Source organism: Antechinus flavipes, chromosome 2 (assembly GCF_016432865.1).
Source record: "Antechinus flavipes isolate AdamAnt ecotype Samford, QLD, Australia chromosome 2, AdamAnt_v2, whole genome shotgun sequence".
Taxonomy (NCBI): Eukaryota; Metazoa; Chordata; class Mammalia; order Dasyuromorphia; family Dasyuridae; genus Antechinus; species Antechinus flavipes.
Genome location: NC_067399.1, coordinates 324,602,312 through 324,623,860, shown reverse-complemented (window position 1 = coordinate 324,623,860; position 21,549 = coordinate 324,602,312). Strand labels below are relative to the sequence as shown.

The window sequence follows — 21,549 nt, the reverse complement described above, 5'->3', positions numbered from 1 at the left end:
CCCTCCCAGGGTTGTTTTGAGGATCACATGGGATAGTAATCGTAAAGTGTTCCTGGAACATAATAAGAAATATATAAATGTTAGCTATCATTATTTTTGTAATTATTAAACTACTAGCTGGCTCTGCCTCAGTTTCCCCGCCCATATAATTCCCTGATGTTATTGGGAATCCATTCCCAAATGTGTTATTGAGGATTAAGTGAGCCCTAGGTATACAGGGTCTCAGAAATATAAAGGGTGCTGTTACCGCCTGGTGCTCTCTTACTTCACAAACAATATCTCTCCCCCTCCCCTCCCCCCCCACAAGCTGCCCCACGGTGCCTGGTCTAGGACTCTAGGAGGAGGCTAAGCCCGGGAACTACATTCCCCAGAATTCCCAGTGCTTCCCTTCCTCCTCTTCCTGTCCCGGGCGGCTGATGAAACTGAAAGTGCTGCTCCTGCAGCTGGGGCTCTTTTTTTTAACCTTCAGTCCTGTGAACACTACGGGGGGGCTGAATCCGGTAGGGGGGTGGAAAATCCTGGGCCCCGGGTAAAGCATGAACGGAAGAGTGGATTATCTGGTCACGGAAGAAGAGATCAATCTTTTCAGGGGACCCTCAGGTACTTGGCGGGAGCTGAGGATGGGGTGATGGGAGGGGGAAGGGCTGGGACGAGGGGGAGGCGCAGACTCAGGCTCCCCGCCACTCCGCGGGGTGTCTTCCCTCCCTCCACCTTTTTTTGGCCGGGCCGGGGGCCTCTATCGGAGTAACACCTTCCTCCTTCCCTCTGGTGGAGGGGATCTGCTGGTAGCCTTCTGTCCACCCTTGGAGCCGGCTCCTGGCGGAGGAGCCCCTGCCCTGCACTGCCCTGTCCGCAGCCTGGCACAGCCGAGCTGCCCGGACGTCAGGGCGACTCCCAGGAGGGGGAGGATTAACGGCGGGGGGCGTATTGCCCTTTGTAACTCACCTGGGGTTGCTTTATCTGCCTCATCACCCCCACCCCCCACCCCTTTTTGTCCCATCAACCTTTTCCCTAGTGGCAGGCTCTGCGGTGTGATCGCTCTGTCCCCTTTCTTCCAGAGCCTTTTATTTTTATTTTTAAAAAATCTCCGTTACGGAGATTCTTTGGAATCCAACATGTAAATTCATTTCTAGCCTTGTATACATTCTTTTTCTTCTTCTTTTTAAAAAAGCCCTACTACTGACAGTTTCTCAAGCGATTGAACAATCAGTGGATCCACCTAGCTTTTAATAAGGTTTGCAGTGGACCTGGAGGCTTTGAAAGATCACCCGGGTCAAATCTGTTTGCCCAGATAGGCGATTTGTCCAAGGTCACTTGCTAATTACATGGGGGTGGCGGTGCTGGGACTGCAACCTGGCTGCCTCCAGCCCCTTGGTTGGTGGCTTTTCCGAAATACCACTTCCCTGATTTTAGAGTTCTTCACACTCAGCATCACCCTCCACCCCCACTTCTTTTAAGGGGCTTTAGGAATGGGATATGAACAGACACTTTGAGCTGCGTAGTAGCACGAGGTGTTGATTGAACCCTCTGAAAATAGACCTCATGATAGAGCCAGCCCCTCAGTCAGCAGCTTGCTTTGCCCGCATCTCTCCTGAGTAGTGTCAGGGTGACTTGAACTTCCTGTTGAGTTTCAGAGTTATCCTGAAGGGATTGGTTTTAGGATAGTGATTTCCAGATATTTTTGAATCACATACGCCTTGAATCAGGGCTCTATCCACTACGCCATCTAGCTGCCCACACACCCCTTTCAGGAAAAAAAAAATAGTTAAGATACTTGTTCTCTAGGACAGTGAACTCTCGACTTTTTGTATTGTACACTGTTATCAGTAGAAAAAAAAATTAAATCAACTCTCCCAGTATGTGTATAGTCATTTATAAATTACCTGCCCATACTGTTATACAAAAATAATTAACATTATCAAACTTGAGAAAAGGTAAAAGGGCAAGATAAAGACAAAGTAATATATGATTCCAGAGTATCTGGAATTAGAGAGCCTCTAGAAATTATTGAATATAGGAAAATCACTGGACAGCTATGTAGAGAATAGATGCAGTGAAGAGAGCCTAATTAGGAAATTAATTCAATAATCCAGACTAGAGTGGAAGAGTACTTGAACTAAAGTGTAGCATCATTAAGAGAAATATAGAGGTAGAAATAACAAGACTTGTCAACTCATAAGATAGGTAGAGTGAGGGCAAGTGAAGATTGGAATATAATACCAAGGTAACTTGGAAGGAGGGAATTGCCCTTCTCCAGCTGGATGCCTACCGAAGCCATGGAATGATCTTAAGGGCAGGGGAAGGGTATGCTGGTGGGATGAGATGGTGAAGAACTTTCCAGTGGTACCTAAATATTTGCATCTAGTGGTACTGGGTTAGGCGATGACTTTCCAGAGGGACCTAAAATCAGGGAAGTTGGGGTCTTGCACAGGTGAAAATGTATGGAACAAGGAAGGGTGAAGGGATAAAAGTAGATGTGATTGTATTGGAAATAAGACCAAGAATTTACTATGGAAGGAGTATGGGATGTGATCAACTCTCTGATTGACTGAGCCCATGGTTCTTGAAGTTAGACTGCAGCCTCCACTTTGGAGACCATTGCTTTAAGAAGATAGGAATTGATGTCTTGAGTATCCATGGAGTGGCTAAGCAGTAACATCAGAAGATCAAAGACTTAGCCAGAGAACAAAAATTAAAAGAGAAATAGAAGGAGTGGGTAGGATTGGGATTTGAAAGAGAAAAAATAAGAGGGATCCAGATTTAGAAAGACAGAGGGCTAGCAATATTTGCCCCAGATACTTTGCTGAAAGTTTGCAGTTAATTTTACAGATAACTTTAGAATAACTGCAGTGACACAGAGTTTATTCCAGCTGGATTTTGAGGCAGATGTCACAAACTGACTAATATTAATTTTTGAGCTGGAAAGGGACCTTAGATATCATCTTATCCAATTTGTTTTAGAGATAAGGAAGTTGAAGTCTAGAGAAGTATGACTAGCTCAAGGTCACACAGCAATTGACATAGGTGGGATAAAAAAAAACAGGGCTTTTGTTAATTGTTTGTGTTCTTTTTCTGAATTAGTTCCCAGGAGATACAGAGAAGTGAGCAATCTGGGATGTGTTGTGTTGTGTGTGTGTGTGTGTGTAAAACTTTTCCTTCTATATTATACCAAGTCTCCTGCCTGTTGGTAAATAATTCTTAGCTGTTTACTTGTGGGGATTTAATCCATTTAGTCATCTAGTACACCACAATATATGGGCTCCTAAACTTCTTCTGGACTTCACATTTGGGTTATCTGTTCAGAGAATGACTGTGTTTTTGTTTTTTCTTTTCAAAGTTGTCTTCCCTTTTGTCATTGAATCCTTTATAGAGGAAGTATGGTGTTCAGGCTATGTGGATAGATGAATAGTGGAGCTATAAGTGGCAGAATTAAGTGAGTCAGTTTGCTGTAGAGAAGCAAGAACATTGAAGCAGGACTGAGGGGATCCAGTTTCCAGTTCCCACTTTGGAGAGGAGAGGAGAGGATTAAGGAATAAGCATTTATGTAGTACCTATTTTGTGCGAGCTCTTTACAAATATTACCTCAGTTGGTCCTCACAACAACTCTGAGAAGAAGTTGCTATTCTTATCCCCATTTTACAGTTGATGAAATTTAGGCAGACAGAAGTTTAGTGACTTGTCCAGGATCACACGGCTCAGGTCATCCTGATGAAGATCCAGCATTCTCTCCACTCACTGTATAAACAGAAAAGTAATCAACTAAGTAAGCACTTACTATGTGCCAAGCACTGTGGTTAAATGCTGAGGATCCAAATGCAAAAATGAAACTCTTCCTTTCTTCAACAGACTCACATTCCAAGAGGGAGAGAAAACACATAAGGGAGTCATTACCATGGAGAGGTGTTTTCATGTATAAAGTCACCAGCATAGTTAGAGAAACTGATCACAAAAACAACAGAAGTAGCTTCATCAAGGTCATGCCAGATTAACTTCATTTCTTTTTTGGAAAGGTCTAGCTTAGGAGAGAGTGCTGCAAGTATAATTAACCTATTAACTTTTTGAATGCAGTCTTTCCCCAGGCCGGGGTCAATATCAAGATTTATCCTACACTTGCATCCTTTCAGTGTTCCCATGTATACTAGCCAGGACCTCCCTATTCCTAAAGCCTTTTGTTTGGGGGGAAGGAAGGTAATACTAAATCTTTGTCCACGTAGAGCCCTTTGCTGAGAGGCAGCTCCTTTTTTCCATAAGGTCTGGATAGGATTACTGTCATCCAAGGATGCAACATTGCTAGTAAGTCAGAGGATCTTTCTTTTAATGTGTGCACTTTCACTGGCTGTCTTCCATTTCTGGAATTCTCTGCTTCTTTATCTTTACCGTCTTATTTTGTGCAAGTCACAACCAAAATCCCACTTTAAGTGAAAAGTTTTCCCTGGTTCCTCTTAAAATTAATGGTTTCTCTGTTAATTTTTTTCTAATTTATCTTGAATACATCTTGTTTGTACAGAGTTATTTGCATGCCATCTCCTCCATAGTGGGTAAGCTTCTTGAAAGCTAGAACTTATTTTGCCTTTTTGGATATCAGTTTCTGGTACATAGTAGGTGCTTAATAAATACCTATTGGTTAGTTGTTTATCATAGTTATCAAAGACCTTTAGATAATTAGAGCCAGGTACCTTCCAATAATACCATTCCTTTATCTTTGTGGGAAGGAGTTGTCTAAACCAGGGCTTCTTAAGTTTTTTCTACTTGTGACTCCTTTTTTCCTGAGAAATATTTATGTTACTCTATCTCAAATTTGAATCAAAGTTTTTCAGGAAGCTTTTGTACATGTGCAATGCAAAGTGCATATGCTGTATATTCAGAACCAAGGCTGCAGTGAAACCTCTCATGCAACATGGGTAAATACAGTTGCAAACACCTTGGATTCATTACACATTTGGTTTTGAATTAATTTTTGGTCATTACATTCAGAAACTTTTTGCTGTTTCCAAATGTGTCACTTTATAAATGAAGAAACGGGCCCTCAGAATCAGATATCCTTAAAGTCATATATTAAGTTAGTGGCAGAGGTGGGATCAGAACCCAGTTCTAAGGACAGCCTAAGATATTAGCATTCAGATATTTTTTTTTTTTAGGTAAATAGTTATTGCTATTCAATTTTTTTTAATATGTTAAAGTATATTTTAAATACAATATATGTACACATATTTATACAATTATCTTGCTGCACAAGAAAGATCGGATTTAGAAAAAAGGTAAAAATAACCTGAGAAGAAAAAACAAAAATGCAAGCAAACAATAACAGAAAAGAGTGGAAATGCTATATTATGGACCATACTCATTTCCCAATATTCTTTCTTTCGGTGTAGCTGGTTCTGTTCATTACAGATCAATTGGAACTGATTTGGATGCTCTCATTGTTGAAGAGAGCCATGTCCATCAGAATTGATCATTGTAGAATCTTGTTGCCTTGTATAATGATCTCCTGGTTGTGCTCATTTCACTTAGTATCAGTTCACGTAAATCTCTCCAAAGCTCTCTGTATTCATCCTGCTGGTCATTTCATATAGAACAAATAATATTCCATAACATTCATGTACCACAATTTATTCAGATTTTTAAGAATTCTTTGAAAGGTCACTTTGGGGGCAATTTTACCTTTTTTTGTTAGCCATATAGATAGCAAAGTACTCTCATGGATACAGATTTTTCTTTTTTTAGGGTTTTTCAAATTTCAACTTTTTGTTATTTGGAACTTGAAATTTATCAAGGGACATGAACATTTACATATAGAAGAATCTAAAAAGGGTGATCATATATGAAACTTTTTTGAAAGTATTTAACAAATTCAAATCAATTACAAAATTATCGCACTTCAACTATGTCTTCCTGAATTCCTTCTGTTCTCTTTTGTTCATTTAAAAATGTTTCATTGAAAAATTTTTTTGCATCACCAGCATTAGTTCTACTTATTTCCCTAATTTTTCTCCCTTTCTCTTAAAAACAGAGTCCTACAAAATAAATTCACTCATTGTTCATATCTGTAAACATGTATTTCATTCTGCACCTCTAAGGTATCCCCTTTTTGTCATAAAGTGGGAAGCATATTTTGTCATCCTTATTTTAAATATGTTGCTTTTTTATGATCAGAACCTTTTCGATTTTATGTGGTCCATTTTATTTTCAGTAATCCTCACCATGCCTTGTTCAAGACATCTTGCCCCCCTATCCATAATTATAAATGGTGTCTCTCATTTTCCTCTCATTTGTTTATGAAGTGATTATTATATGTAGGCTATGCATAGATTTTTATGGATTTTATTATCTTATGTGATATGAAATATGAAATATTGAACTAAGCCTAATTTCTCATAGATTTCTCTTCAAATTTCCCAGATATTTTTATGTCATTATTACAATAGTTTTCTGAATTTTTTTAAAACAATGCTTTTGTATTCAGTTGCTTATCTGTTCCATTGATTGACTTAAAAATAATTTTTATTGATACCTTATGATTTTAATATTACCTAAATTTCTTTCCTTCCCCTCTCCTTTTTCCAGAGATTCATATTTTATTAATAAAGCACTAAAAAGAAAAAAAAGTCTTATAAAGCCTTAAAAATTTGATATTACATACAATATTTCATACCCACAGATTCCTACTTCTACAAAGTGTATCTGTCCAGGTTTTTATTCTGTTCAGATATGAATGAGATCATGAGATGCCCGATTTCTTCTCTATCTTCTTGTCTTATTTCTCCTCTAGTGTATCCCTTTTTTCCCCCAATCTTTTCTTTCCCCTCTTAAAATCAATAAAACAGAACTAAACTACTAGAAGATCTTGTATTTTACTTATTTCACTCCATCCGTGGCTCTTTTAAAGACAATAGGTTTCTGAAAGGACACTTGTTTCCTCTTTCTTTTCATTATTATTTGGATTCTTCTTATTCAAATAGGTTTACTTTTCTGGCTTTCTTTTGACTTCTGTTTAAATTTTAGAGTTTCTACTTCTTCCTGTCTTTTTATTAGGAATGCTTAAAGTCCTCTGATTAAAGGTCCATTTTGGCCTGTGTGTGTGTGTGTGTGTGTTGGGGGGTCCTGAAAGCTTACATTCAATTTTTCATAGTTAGCAAGGTTAGGAAGGTTTACATATAAACCATCTTTTTGCCTTTTGGTTCGCCATATTACAAGATTTTTTTTCTCCTTTTTACCAGTTGCTGCCAGGTTGTGTGTGGTCCTCACTGTGGTTCCTAGTTTCTGGTATGCTTTGTGGATACTTACAGTATTTTTTATTTTTTTCTTTGACATCAAAGCACTGGATTTCTGGCTGTAAGTTATGAGGAGTTTTCAGTTTGAAGTTTTTTTAGATGATGATTAGTAGATTCTTTTTATTTTTACTTTTCCTTTGGTACTAATAAATCTGGCCTGTTTGCATGACTTCTTTGAGACATAGTGTCCAGGCTTTTTGTTTGTTCATAGTTTCCAGGGGAGTCCGATGTTTGTTTCTTAAGTTATCTTTCTTTGGCCTAATTTTCAGGTTAGTTTTTGATAGGAAGTACCTTCTGTTTTCTTTTATTTCTTTTTAATGTCCTTCTCAGGATGATGGATGAGGGAGGTGCCTAGCCTCACTGGCGGGTAAGGATGGGTGCTTGCAGGCTCCTGAGCTCCTCCACACTTAGGCAGGAGACAACGTAGGTGGGGATGTGGAGGGTGCTGAATTGACCTTATCCTCTTCTCGGCTCCCAGGGCTCTGAGAGCTGCAAAGTAATGGGAGCTGCAAACCAGGGGGTGGGGCCTGGCTTCAAGATCCCAATTAGTGGAGCTGGTACTGGTTTGTAACTCCTAACACAAACCCTCAAGTTAACTTGTGGTCTGTTTGCTCGCTCTAGCTTTCGTGGTAGGATCCCTTCACTGGCTTCTTTCCCCAGCTTTGCTTTTTTTTTTTTTTTTTTTTTAACAGGAGGAAAGGAAATAATCTTTAAGGGCCCTTCCAATGGTAACTTCCTGTTTTTCTATGACATTTGTAGCTTACAAGTGGGTTGCAGCTGATTATTTGAGAATCATTAGTGTAGGTAGGGACTGAAGAATATGAGTAGAGTAGTCCTCCCCACCAAAAGAAATCTGACAAGGGGAGGATTTTCAAAAGAGCACTTTAGTAAACATTTACTATTTGGGAGCACTAAATGAGGTGCAAGAAAGAGTTAAAAAGATTACATACAGTTTCTGCTCTATACACACATATACATACATACAGACTCATAAAACTAGGAGACAAAATGGTATTCAGTAATTATATAAAAGAGATATGAATCAAAAGCAAGATAGGGTCTGGAGAAGAAAGGATTGCCACTGCCTGGGATTGAGATATTAGGAAAAGTTTCAGGAATTTAAGGCTGGGCCTTAATTTCAGTAGGTGAATATGGTACAGAGGGCATTCCCAGAATAAGAGATTGCCTAACCTCTCTCCTGGATGGCATGGAGGTGGGACAGTGGGGGAAGTATGTGGAGCACAAATGAGTTTGGCTGTTTGGTTTAAACCTGTGTGAGATAAGGCTGATAAAAATAAAGAACCTTCCCTGTCAGCGGAAGGACATTGAGCTTCTATTGGTAGTCAGGAATGAATGAATGAATGAATCTATGAAGTACTTACTACATGCCAGAATTTTGCTAAACTCTCAAGGTACAGATGCAGAATTCTAGACAAGCTTACAGCCTGATGAGGGAAGTAGGGGCCTGGCAGTAGGCTTGGTAAGGAACTCATAGGTGTATCTAAAGGAGTCCCAGGGCAATGGCTTGACATATTTATTTTTTTGCTTTCTTAGGGATGCTTTGATTATAGAGATAGAGGGGAAAAAGTCACATGTGTGTGTATATAGGAGAGGGGAGGTCCAGAATCATCTAGATATATTGAACCCTAACCAGTCAGGAGCATAGGGCCCCTATCATGAGATCCTAACCCCTGAAGCATTGACAGGAGCACTGATTGTTCAAGTGGATTCTCCATTACAGCCCCACCCCAGATGGAGGTCTCTAAAAACTCGTTTTACTGTATCCAATCAGAAAACCAAGTTATGATGTCAAACCCCTGTATATGGATCTATAACAGATCTGCTCATGGTATAGATCTTTTATTTATTTTATTATTGTTGTTGTTGAGACAATTGGGGTTAAGTGACTTGCCCAGGTTCACACAGCCAGGAAGTGCTAAGTGTCTGAGACCAGATTTGAAGTCTGGTCCTCCTGAATTCAAGGGCTGGTGCTCTATCCACTGCCCCACCTCGCTGCTCCCTCATGGTATAGATCTTTTGCCAAATCCCTGTTGGGGTTAGCCTGACATGGTGGTCTGCTTCATGCCTTCTCTCCCTTTTCCTTCTTCCTTCCCCTTCACTTCATGGTGTCTTTCTCCTTGTTACAGCTAACTCTTTTAGGCTGCTAAATCCTTTTTAGGTTAACCGGACAGTCAATGGTATAATTCCCTTTTACCCACTTCCTTTTGGATTAACTGCCAAACCCTTCTGTGGATTTAAGCCTGCTAGTTGATGTCATACTCTCACCTCATGGCATCTTCCCTTTAATGGATTAATTGTGAGTTCCACTTAAAAAAATTATCTTTCTCCTTGTTAATTGTTACCTGGGATAGATAGCTTGACTGTCTCCATGTTGTGAATGGAATCTCCATTATGCAATTTTTGTATGATATTCTTTTTATAATTAATTGCTCTCTTAAAACTATTTCATATTTATTACTCCTGGTGCCTATTTTACTTTTTCATAAATGGTGATTTTACTTAGAGTGGAGTTGGAGGGATCCTTTGGAGGTCAAGGTTGAAACTGAGGCATGAAGATGGTTGGAGTGTCAATAAAGAGCCATTAGTGGCTAGATTTTGAGGCCAAGTTGGAGACAAGAACGCCTATTTGGATATTCCTGCCCTTTTTCTCTCCTGCACCAATAGTATTATAGGTGCCTGGAGAACTTCAGTTTTCAAGCCCTTATTCCAATATATATAGCACTGGATTAGCTTTTTTCTCTATAGGAATGTTAACTCTTCCTATATTTACTCTTTTTCTAGCTGGGAAAACATGGGCATGAAGAAAGGTATTAAGGGATAAAGTCTAGCTACTTATTCTATAAAGTGTGTCCCCATGGCTTGTGTCAAATGAAGGACAGGGTTGTGTAGACTGGTCTTGATGGTGTACTGAATTTTAGATCTGTCTTGTCACAAGCTAACTATGTGACTCTGGGCAAATCCCATAACCTCTCTGGGTCATGGATGATTTCTTAAGGTTAAGAGAAGAATTCTTTTGAGAAAGATCTAGAGAGTATAGTGGACTGCAAACCAGCCTTTCTCAATTCTAACATTTTATAAAACCATTACACTCAATTATTCCTGGGAAAAAATAAGATGGTAATGAAGGCCTGGGTTAGAATGGTAGCAGTAAGTGAAAATGGGAGGGGAGGGGTTGACTCTGGAAAATTGTGGAGAGAGAAGTGGCAGGAAGTAGATTTGGCTTCCTTTTACAAATGAAGAAACTGAGACCCAGAGAAATTGTGCTTTACCCAAGGTCCTCCTATTCTAATATATACCATGCTTGCTGTCTTCTCACTTATAAAATGAGACGTTTGGACTTGATTATCCCTGGGCTTCCTTCCAGCTTAAAATTCTGTAAAGCTATAGCCGGCATTTAGGGGTGCTAAGGAGATAAGAGTGATGAGAGAGGAAGACACGGAGCCACAGAGGACAGTTTCTCCAAAGCCAGGGGAGAATGGTGTAGCGGTGATGATTTCTGTAGAGTGGTCAGGGAGGATCTGAGGGTAGGAGGTTCTCTGGAGAACTTTGAGAGCAACTTCTACAAGTGGGTACTGAAGTATGAGTGGGTAGTGAGAAGTGGTGGAAGAACTTGGGCCAGAAGGAACAAGGGAAAGTCTGGGGGGTTTATTCATTTATTAAGATTGCTGAAATCTAGCTTTTTGTGATCAGCTGGAAAGGAGTCAGAGTGGGGGAGGGGGTTGGGGACAGAGAGAGAAAGAGATAAGAAACAGGTGGGGAGAGGGAAAGAAGGGGGAAGAAGGGGGAAGGCAGGGAACATGGAGAACAATTAGGAGAAGAGAGAGAGAGGAAAGGGAGGGAAGAGAGAAACTATGAGGATCTTTATGATTCCATTGGTTGTCCTGGAAGAAGAGGACTTACAGTATAGGAGGAAGACAATTTTTACAAGGATTAAGGACACTTTTAAGGACTTGGACAGCAGGGAAGGAAGAGACAATGGAAGTTTCTAGGTAAATCGAGGAGTTAAAGCTTGTGCCAGATAAGTCTCAGTCTTCTCAGTGAATTAGGCTAGGTCAGCCTGGAAGTGGTGGGGTGGGAGGCTTGAAAAAAGAATTCAAGTTTTGATAGTCATTGAGAGGAATGAAATGAGAAATCAATGCCACCTAAAGAAAAGGATTGTTTCTTTACTTGAGCTTTAACAATCAACTTCACAGGTCCAAGAAGGGAGTTGTGATAAAGATCTAAGGATTTTAGTGGATGGCAAACTCAACTAAACCAAAGTTTTACGTGTCATTCAAAAGCTAATGTTTACTAACAGCAAGAAGGTCCTGGAGCTCAGCTGGAAGGAGCTGATAGATAATTTTGCTTATGCTCTGAATTGTGTTCAGTTCTGTTTAAGATGGTGACAGAATGGAGTATATTCAGAAGAGGAATGAGTATGGTAGGAGGATTGGACTTCTGTGTCATCTGAAATTCAGTCGGAGGAGCTGAGGATGTTTGGCTTGGAGAAGAAATTTAAGGAAATATTTAAAGGTCTGTCATATGGAAGAGAGGTTAAATTTGTATTTGGCCTTAGAAGGCAGAGACTGGAATAGTAGGTCAGAGTTACAGAGAGGTTGATTTTAGTTTCATTTAAGCTAGCACAGTGGATAGCATGCCTGTCCTGGACTTGGGAAGACTCTTCTTCCTGTGTTCTCACCCTCAGACACTTTGCTGTAGGACCCTGGGCAATCACTGAACCCTGTTTGTCTCAGCTGCCTCATCTGTAAAATGAACTGGAGAAGGAAATGCAAAACTGTCCATTATCTCTGCCGAGAAAAGCCAAAATGGGGTCACAACTAAAAATGAAGACAACAAAAAAGAAAAAAAGAGTCCCAACAATTTTAGAAGTCTCCAAAGTAAATTGGACTGTGTTGGATGGAAAGAAACTAGATGATCTCTTTCTTATCTGTGATGCAGGACAGATAGTTGCCATTCTTAATAGCTCTTGAAGATTGCTTTACCTGTCTTACGTCATTTGATCCTAATCATAGTGTTGGAGAGGAGAGGAAAGGAAGCTCAGAGAGATTAAGTGATTTCTTTCACAGTTACCCAGTTTGTGGTAGAAATGGGATTTGCCTTCACTGCCACAAGCTTTCTCCTCTTCTTGGATTTGAGCTGGAGGAGATGGCAGCTGAGGTTCCTCCTGACTTGGAGATTGTGTGCTGGACTACTGGGCTCCAGTAAGAGCCTAGCTTAAATGTAAAGGGTGAAGTTTACATCAAGATCACTGTGCCAGAAATAAGAATGGAGAAAATAAGGATGGTAGGAATTACCCAAGGTTGAGGATTAGGAGGTAGGCAATGGGGAGTTTCATGGGATGAGAGAATCATTGATGTGGTTCATCTTGGGGGGTAAATACAGGGTGAGGGGGAAAAGGCAAGTGAATCTAGAGTGGAGCAGTCCGTCAATTAGCTGGGGATATTAAATACTTAGCATGTGCTAGGCAGTATATTAAACACTGGGAATACAAAGAAAAGACAGAAACGTACTTCCTGCTGTTAAAAAACTCATTCTAATGTGAGAGACAACATATCAACAACTCTTGTGTACACACAAAATACATAAAGAGTAGGTGCAAGATCCTCTCATCAGAGCGAGGGCGCTAGTAGATTGTGAGTGTGATTGGGGAAAACTATGCAGATAGGGAAGGATTGAGGGACTGGAATTCATGTTGAGGAGGGCAAGCAGGTCCAGCAGCAGGGGAGGAGAAGGTTGTGATCATGAGGTCTCAAATGTGACTTTGCCGGCATCAGGCAGGAGACAAAGATTGTTGGAATCAAGGAGGGTCAGAAACTAGCTGTGGTGTCGGCCTTAGCCTCATCCTCTAAGATCCCAGAATTAAGAGTTGGAAGGAACATAAGAGACAGCCTACTCCAGCCTCTCATTTTGCAGATGTAGAAACAGATCTGGGTCAGAGTCACCTCAATATTAAGTAACAAAACTTAGATATGAACATGATGAAGGATGGTGGGGAATATATCTTTTTTTCTGCGTCTTTTTAAAAAAGTTACTGATGATTTTATAGATTGTGACTGTTTTGCAATATCCTAATCTTTAGCAGCATTGTAGTGTTCAAATGATTTTTTTTAATATGTCACGGAAGAAAGGTTTTATAGTTTGCTATTGATAGATATGAAGATATCTCAAGCTAGGAACACAGGCTTATGGCCTGATTTCAGGCCAGTGGAAATCTGCCATGTAGTCATTTATTTTACCTTTGACTTGGTAACATGCATTTTTCTAATGCCCTACCCTCCAGGTATAACACATGCTTTTAATTAAGGCTGCAGTCCTTGAATCCATGCCTGCCCAATGTAGCTATCTAGGTGGTGAACCTCAAATATATTCATCCATTCAGAAAGTCATTCATAAATATTTCTTGTGAAGTTAGAGTCATCCTTGATTTTTCAATGCATTTTCAGTCATTCACCAGGTCTGGCAGATTCTCCTCTCACAAACATATTTCTTATCTGCCCTCTCCTCTCTATTCAGAGCCAATTCTAGCTCTTAGTGTCTTTCACCTGAACTATTTTGAAATTGGTTTCCCTGGTCTCTGTCTTACTTCTCTGTTCTATCCTCCACTCAGCTGCCAAAGTAATCTTCCCAAAGCAGGCATCTGATCATGATCTTACCTTGTTCAATAATCTTCAGGGACTCCCTCTCATTTGTAGATGCAGCTAAGTGGCATAGTGGATAAGTGCTAGGCCTGGATTCAGGAAGACTCACCTTCCTGAGTTCAAATCTGGCCTCCAACACTTCCTAGTTTTGTGACCCTAGGCAAGTCACTTAATCCTGCTTGCCTCAGTTTTGTCATTTTCTAAATGAGATAAGGAAATGGCAAAAGGAATTATCATCCCATAATCTTGCTATTTCTGTGTCTACTGTTTTCCTAATTCTGCATCCTTCAACTCAGCATCACTTCATGTAAAATTTTCCAAGCTTTGGCCTACTCAGCATTTCTTAAAGAACAATAATATTCCATTACATTTATATGCCATACTTATTTAGCATTCCTCAATTGATGTAATGCCATCTCTTTTGGGAAGTTAATCCTCCTGGTTATTAGTGTTCTATTACTCCTCAAATTACCCACCACTTAGTAGTGCTTGGCATATAGTAAGTACTTAATTCATGCTTATTGAATGAATCTTGTAGTTCTCTCTGTTAAGTGTTGTAGTTATCCAGTAGAAATTCCTCTCTCTCTCTTTTATTTCCTTCCTCCTCAAAAAGCTCTTTGAGGTTGAGGACTATTTGTCATTTGTCTTTATATTCTCAGTGCTGGTCATCATGTTTAATAGGTAGTAGCTGCTTAATAAATGCTTTTGAATTGAAATGAACAAACCCTTTGCTATGTGTAAATTTTTGTGTGAGATGTTATGAAGAATAAAAAAAAATAAATAAGATATGGTACTAGTTTTCAAATTCCTTACAGTTCATTTGGGGAAACAAGATAAATATCCTTAAACTATAAAAGCAATATAAGACCGCATATGATTAAGGACTGATAATTGCAAAAGCTGTTATAAGAATTTAAGAGGATGAGTATAGGTCAAAGCTGTTAGGAAGAAGTAGGATTTAAACTGGGTTTTTAAGTGTTAGAGGTGGTATGGCAAAGTCTGAAAGCCAGAAAGCCCAGAGTTCAAGCCTTGCTTCTAACACATATTCTTATGAATATGCAGGGCAGCCTGTCAGTGATCTAGGTATATCTCTAAGACTAAAATCCAGAGAATTGGCATTGGGAGAAAGAGTTTCCTTACCCAGGAGTTCTCTGAATCAATAAAATACCATCTTGTCCTTCTCCCCTTTAAATGTGGATAGAATTTGAGCGAGCATAGAGGAGGGGTGGAGGCGAAGGTATTACAGATGAAGAAAACAACATGAAAAAGCATGTAATGAATTAATGAACCTGTCTGTTTGGAGCAGTAGGTTCTAATAGGGAGCAGTAGGTGGTAAGTCTGGGGAGGTAGCTGAGATCAGGCTATGGAGGGCTTTGCATGCCAGGTTAAGGAATTTAGGCTTTCTTCCATAAATTAGCTGTTCCTAGTACATGCCAGGTAGCACATGGGCCAGTTTTCTTGGGCCTGTAGTTTAGCTACTACCTGCCCTTTCCTCATTTTGACCACTGGTTTGAGTACCTGAGGAGGCTTCAGCCATAGTGATTATTGAGACTATGTGAGCAGAGCGGTTATTTGGAGTAGGGACAGGGCTCCCATTTCTTTCATGCTCATGAGTTGGTATTCTACACATAAGTTAATGTTTCTATCCTCATTTACATACTCCTGTGACTGCTACCCTTCCACTTAACCTTCCACCCTCCTGGCATACCCCAGATCAAGGAGTTAGAAATCCCTTATGAGACAGCTGTCACCAGCTGCTGAAGATTTCTGAGCAGTATATTTAACATTAGACCAGTGTTGTTGGAAGATTGTTGTTTCTTTGGGCTATGGGATATACCTCAGAAGCAGTGATGATAGTAGAGAAAGGGAGAAGAGACATTGCTGAGGAAGAATCAGTTGGATATTAGGGAGTGGAGAGTGGGGACTGGATAAAGAAGAGGAAGAAATCAAGGTGACTGAAGTTAAGCGGGGATAAATAGAAGAATGAAAAAGGAGATCTAGGTTTTGAAGGGGAAGGAGTAAGTTTTTTTTTTTTTTAACATGTTAATTTTGAATGATAGGTCATACAAATGGAAATAACCACTTGGATATTAGAAAATGGATGGGAGCTCAAGCAAAGAGTCAGGGATGTAGAGGTGAATTTGGATGCAAAATTTAGATAAATCATGGCCCTTGACCTCAGGGAGCTTCCAATGTAGTAGGAGACTAAAATTCCCAAACTGCTTTGATGTACAGTATTAATGGTAATTGCATCAAGGAAGGAAGAGCAGCCCTGACTGGAAAGACAGAGAAGATTTTGCGGAAGAGGTGGTGTTTGAGTTGTACTTTAAAGGATAGGTAGGAATTCAGGTGTACCTTTGCACTGAAGATGCTGTTATGCTATTAATACTGTGTTGTGTCTTGTGTCTTGTCTCCTGGCCACAGTGGTGTTCTCCTTTAGACTGAGACTAATAGGCTTGACAGCTGCTCCTACTTTCCAAGCCATGGCATAGCTAAAATAACATTCTCCAACAATAGGATTATATCTAGGAATCTGATTCTAACCACACTGTCCTCTGGTTCTGGAAACATAAGTGGTATGTAAGTGAGAGTGTGACTTGGAACCCCCAAATGTCACTCAAAACCATATTAAGTTAGGAAGATGGCCTTTAAAGACTAGTCCCACTCTGACCCTATTTATAATCGTTATTAGAAGAAGAGGAGGAAGTAAATGAAATTTTTAGAGGACTTATGTGTACTTTTACACAAAACTACAAAAGTTTTAAGGTCTTAGGTCTTTAAAGTCTTTAGAAGTTGATGGCTTTGGTTCTTTATCTGAATTCACTTAAAAACTTGTTATTTTTTTAAATACTGTATTTTTGTTGTTTAGTTATTTTTCATTCATGTCTAATTCCTCATAACCTCATTTAGGCTTTTCTTGGCAAAGATACGAGACTGGTTTTCCATTTCCTTCTCCAGCTCTTTTTACAGATGAGGAATCTGAGGCAAACAGAGTGAAGTGACTGCCTACAGTCACACAGCTAGTGAGTGTCTGAGGCTGGATTTGAACTCAGGTCTTCCTGACTCCAGGACCAACACTGTCCATTATGCTACTTAGCTGCCATACTTTGATATACAGGTGTATAATTAGTCCTACTCGTAACTTACTTGTCTTGATCAGAGTTGTATTTTGTATCATAAAGGAAGAGAGTGAGAGAACAGAGAGAATGAAAGAAGGTGGATTTTCCTGAAACTGACTGAGAGAAGAGAATTGTGAGAAAAAGGAGAAGGAGAAAGGAGGTTATAGAGAACATGTGTGAGAGAGATGGTCTAAAATTATAAAATTTAGAGGAAAATAAGAAATAAGGGATATACATGACTCCCACACCCTTTCTTTACCTGACAGAAAAAGAAAAGGGCTGAAGAAGAAGAAATAGTAGGTCAGACGTTTCTTGCAGCAGGTACAAGTTAGCTCACTGTTCTGAGTGCATTTGAGTGAAGATGGTGACAAGTAGAAATGATAGGCAGGAAGTTTTGAATGAATACCTGATGGGATGTAAACTCAAGGAATACATTTTTGAGGTAGGAAATGGACCTCTGTGTTTTCCTTGGTAGGGCCTAGAGATAATTCATTGCTCAATCGTGAGAATCACATCCACTCTCTCCATTTTTAGATCTTTGAGACAAAAAAAAAAAACACATGTGATCTATAGTGATATGTGTTTTTATACTGTCCTGAAAGAAAACTTGGACATATCATCATGGAGAAGAATTTTTGGGATCTTTTCAGCCAAAGAATTATGATCCATCCCAATCTTTTTACATTCGGGGAGATGCTGAAAAGCAAGTGGATCCCCAGATAATCAGCAACCTTCAGATGTTTTTTTACTGAAGAAGTTTTGGTCCAGACTTCTGTCAGACAAAGCGTGGGATTTGGTGCTAAAGTGAGGAAGATGTTTGATATCTTAATTCTTTTCTGTCTCATGCTGGCAAGTAGATTGAGCTGACAGATTTTCCCCAGGAGATAAGAAGACCTGCATTTTATTCCTGATTTCTCTCAGTTGTTTGGTCATCTTTTATTTTCTGTTCCTCATTACCCTCATTCAAAATGAGAGCTACTTCCTTGTGGAAGTGTCATGGGTGTTTAAGTCAGAGTCTCTGAAGCTTGAGTTTATCCCTAACCCAGAGCCATGCTTCATTTCAAACGACAACATTTAGAAAGGCCTTCTCCCTCCTTCTTCTCAGCCCTGTTTAGACAGGGTGGGTAGAGGGTCCCATGGTGGGAGACTCTAAGCTTTTCCAGCATTAGTTAGCTTGTACAGCTGCTGTGCATTTGATGGAGCCTGGAGAGTAAGGTTGCAGCTAGGGGCACAATGGAGAAAACACTAGGTCTTGAGTCAGGAGGACCTGAATTTAAGTCCAGTCTTGGACACTTCCTAGCTGTGTGACCCTGGTAATGTCACTTAAGTTCTGTTTGTCTCAGTTTCCCAAACTGAAAAAGGAGGATAACAACACCTCTCTTGCAGGATTGTTGTGAGGATCAAATTAAAAGGTATATATTTTTAAGGTACTTAGCACAGTACCTGTGTGCCAGGTGCAGGGTGCTATAAAAATTTTTATGATTCTCCCTTCCCTAATACTCTCTCTCCTAAATCCAAAGTAGGCATATGCAAACACTTAGCACACATTCAGGTTAGGATTTTAATTTTTAAAAAGCAAAAGAATATAGAGTTAGCCACCTAGGTCTTGTGGATTTTCTCTAGAAAACTGTACCTTGGGGGCAGCTAGATGGCACAGAGAATAAAACACCAGCTCTGGAGTCAGGAGGACCTGAGGTCAAATTTGGGCTCAGATATTTAACACTTAGTAGCTCTGTGACCCTGGGCAAGTCACTTAATCCAAATTGCCTTAGCAAAGAGAAAAATCAGGAACACTGTCATTTCTTGGCTCCCTTCTAGAGGGTCATTTCCTTGATTTGCTCTGGTTTTAATCAATAAAGACTGTGTCCCTTGCTTTCTGTCACAGTCATTTCTTTGCCTGCTAGGTCCTTGTAGTTTTCCCTGACCAGAGGCAGGGTGAAGCTTTGTAATGGGTACCTGGTCTGGTCCACACAATGAATGAACTGTTGGATTTCTTTAATATGAAATCAGCCTTCTGCAAATGACCAGTCTGCTGTCGGGAAGCCCGCTCCCTGGCTGAAAAGCCCCTTTGTGTGGCTCTGTTTCCATGTCCTGGTGGGAGCTCGGTGCCAAAGGGACTTGGAGAAGAGAAGCAGCCACTCAGGCTGAGGCTCGCAGCCCTTTCCTCTCCTTAGGAGGGAGATGCGCTAGCCTGGCCCTTGTGCTTTCGGCACTCTAGCCTCCCTTAATCTTTTTGTCCACAACCTGGCCACGTGGCACATTGTCTGTTTTACCTGTCTTTGGTTTGGTGCTTCCCCTAGAATGGACATGTTTTGCTAGTGATTTTACAGTGGCCTTGAGGTTTGAGCTGTGAAGACCTCGTGGTCTTAGCTGGATTGTCATTTGTGACGCAGCCAGGAAGGAGCTAGGGATGTAGCTGTAGCCTTTGCTTCCACCACAGATTTATTTCATCTGTTTATTTAACTTCTACACTCTAAAGAGACAATATAGAAAATGAATGGAGTGCTGGACTTAAGGTCAAGAAAACCTAAGCTCAAATCTTGCCTCTCTCTCTGACACCCACCCGCTCTGTGATCCCAGGCAAAAAAAGGCTTAGTCCGAGCCCTAGGCTGAAGGACACATGTGTTCTCCCACCTCCCTCCTGTACCTATGCAGCCCCTCTGCTCTCCTTTCCTTGTTCCTCATAACAGGGCAAGAGTGTCTCTCTTGGTGCAGGCAAAAGTTCTGAATTTGGAAGGAGAAGCTTAGGGCCTCCTTGGGCCACTTTCCCCTGGTTCTGCTGCTCTCTGGAGCCAAGCTTTGGCTTAGGTGATCTCTGAGGTATCTTTTATCTCTCAGTCCTGGGGGCTCAGAATCCTACCAGCAACTAGAGTAATGAAAACACCAGGATGTTAGGATTTCTGTACTCCAGGTACAATTTTGTGACAGCCATGCATTTCTGTGTAACAAACTTCTGCGACCTAGTAAATGGCCCAGGGAGTTGATACATAGCTCATTGTTAGCCTGGTGTCAGTTGTCTGTAGGTAAAGACTCCTGTTGCACATGTATATCTCAGGCAGTCTTTTAGGAGGTGGGTATAGGGGAGTGTGCTGCACCTGGAGTCAGGAAAATGGGTTCAAATGCTTCATAGATGTATGATTCTGGATGTGTCACTTAACTCTGCCTAAGTTTTCTATCTGTTAAATGGGGACAATAATATGATCTACCTTCCAGGGTTGTTGTGAGGATAAATTGAGATAATATTGGTAAAGTGCTCTATAAACCTTAAAGTATTATGTAAATACTGCTGTTATTATTGTCAGTTACTCATAATAACATGAGTTATGGCTTATGCTTCAGATATAGGTAGGAAGAGAGAAGAATTGATTGAGCTTTTCATCATGGATTTGATTTCTCCATCAAGTAATAATTGTCCATTGACTCTCTAGTCTGTTCTCATCTCAGTTTTCCCTGCCATCAGAAATAAAATTTTAACTCTCAAATCATAGCCTCCTCAAATAACACAGGATCTAGAGAAATAAAAGGATGGAAATGAAGGTCCCATGATATGTCCCTTTATATGTTAACTATCTTCAGAGCATTTCTTTCACTTAGTAATGGGTTAAAAGCACTTTTCCCCACCCCATTGAATGTATATATTTTTTATTTTCAGTTTAAACTATGATTTTTGTTTTTTATGTGACATACATTTACAGATTATTCCCACTTTGTGAAAAGTTTCATAAAAAATTTAAAATAGTTAAGTAAAACTAGTTAATATAGGGATTTCATCTGAAAGTGCTTACAATATTCACCTCTGTAGCATTTCTTCCACTTTTCTGTTTTCTTTGTTCAAATGAACAGAAATCCATTTTCTCTCCCTCTTTAAGCCTTCTCCATTGGGAGGGAGGGAAAGAAAAGAAAAAACAAATTCATACAATAAATATGTATAGTCAAGCAATATAAAAACAAACAAACAAAAAAACCCAAAATATTTGTTTCATTCTTCCCCAATGTTATCACTGTTCTGTCATGGATAACATATTTATCATTGGTCCTCAAGAACAGGGCTTCTTGAATTTTTTCTACTCATGACTCTTATCTCAAATCTGAGCTGAAGTGTTTCTGGCAGTGCTCGTGCATTTACAATGCAAACTGTGCATGTTGTGTGTTCAGAAGCAAGGCTGCAGTGAAAGTGTGCAATGCAACATGGTAAGCACCATCAGACACACCTTGAATTCATTATGCATTTGATTTTGAATTAATTTTCTTCAATTTATAAAAATCCTCAAAATTGTTTATTTTTATAATTTTTATTTTATAGTATAAATTGTTCTGATTCTGCTTACTTCATTCCCCATTATAAAGAACATAATGGGTGAAGAGTATGAACTTTGGGCAACTACCTTCCTGATGTTGCCAGAGCCATTAGAAATGGAGGTCCTGTGGAAACTAATGTTAATTGTTAGTCCAATTTGCTTCGAGGAACCAGATCTTTCCTGAAACCTCTGTGAAATCCAT

At 39.9% G+C, this 21,549-nt stretch overlaps 1 protein-coding gene across 1 annotated transcript in view; it reads left to right on the top strand.

The window, feature by feature from the left end:
• The first annotated feature begins 397 nt into the window (after positions 1 to 397).
• SYNJ2BP (synaptojanin 2 binding protein) overlaps positions 398 to 21,549 on the top strand; it is a 33,906-nt gene continuing 12,754 nt past the window's right edge. Inside the window, exon 1 of the mRNA XM_051977694.1 lies at positions 398 to 600. Within this exon, the coding sequence (XP_051833654.1) occupies positions 537 to 600 (64 nt within the window). The 5' untranslated portion in view covers positions 398 to 536. The remainder of the gene's footprint in view (positions 601 to 21,549) is intronic.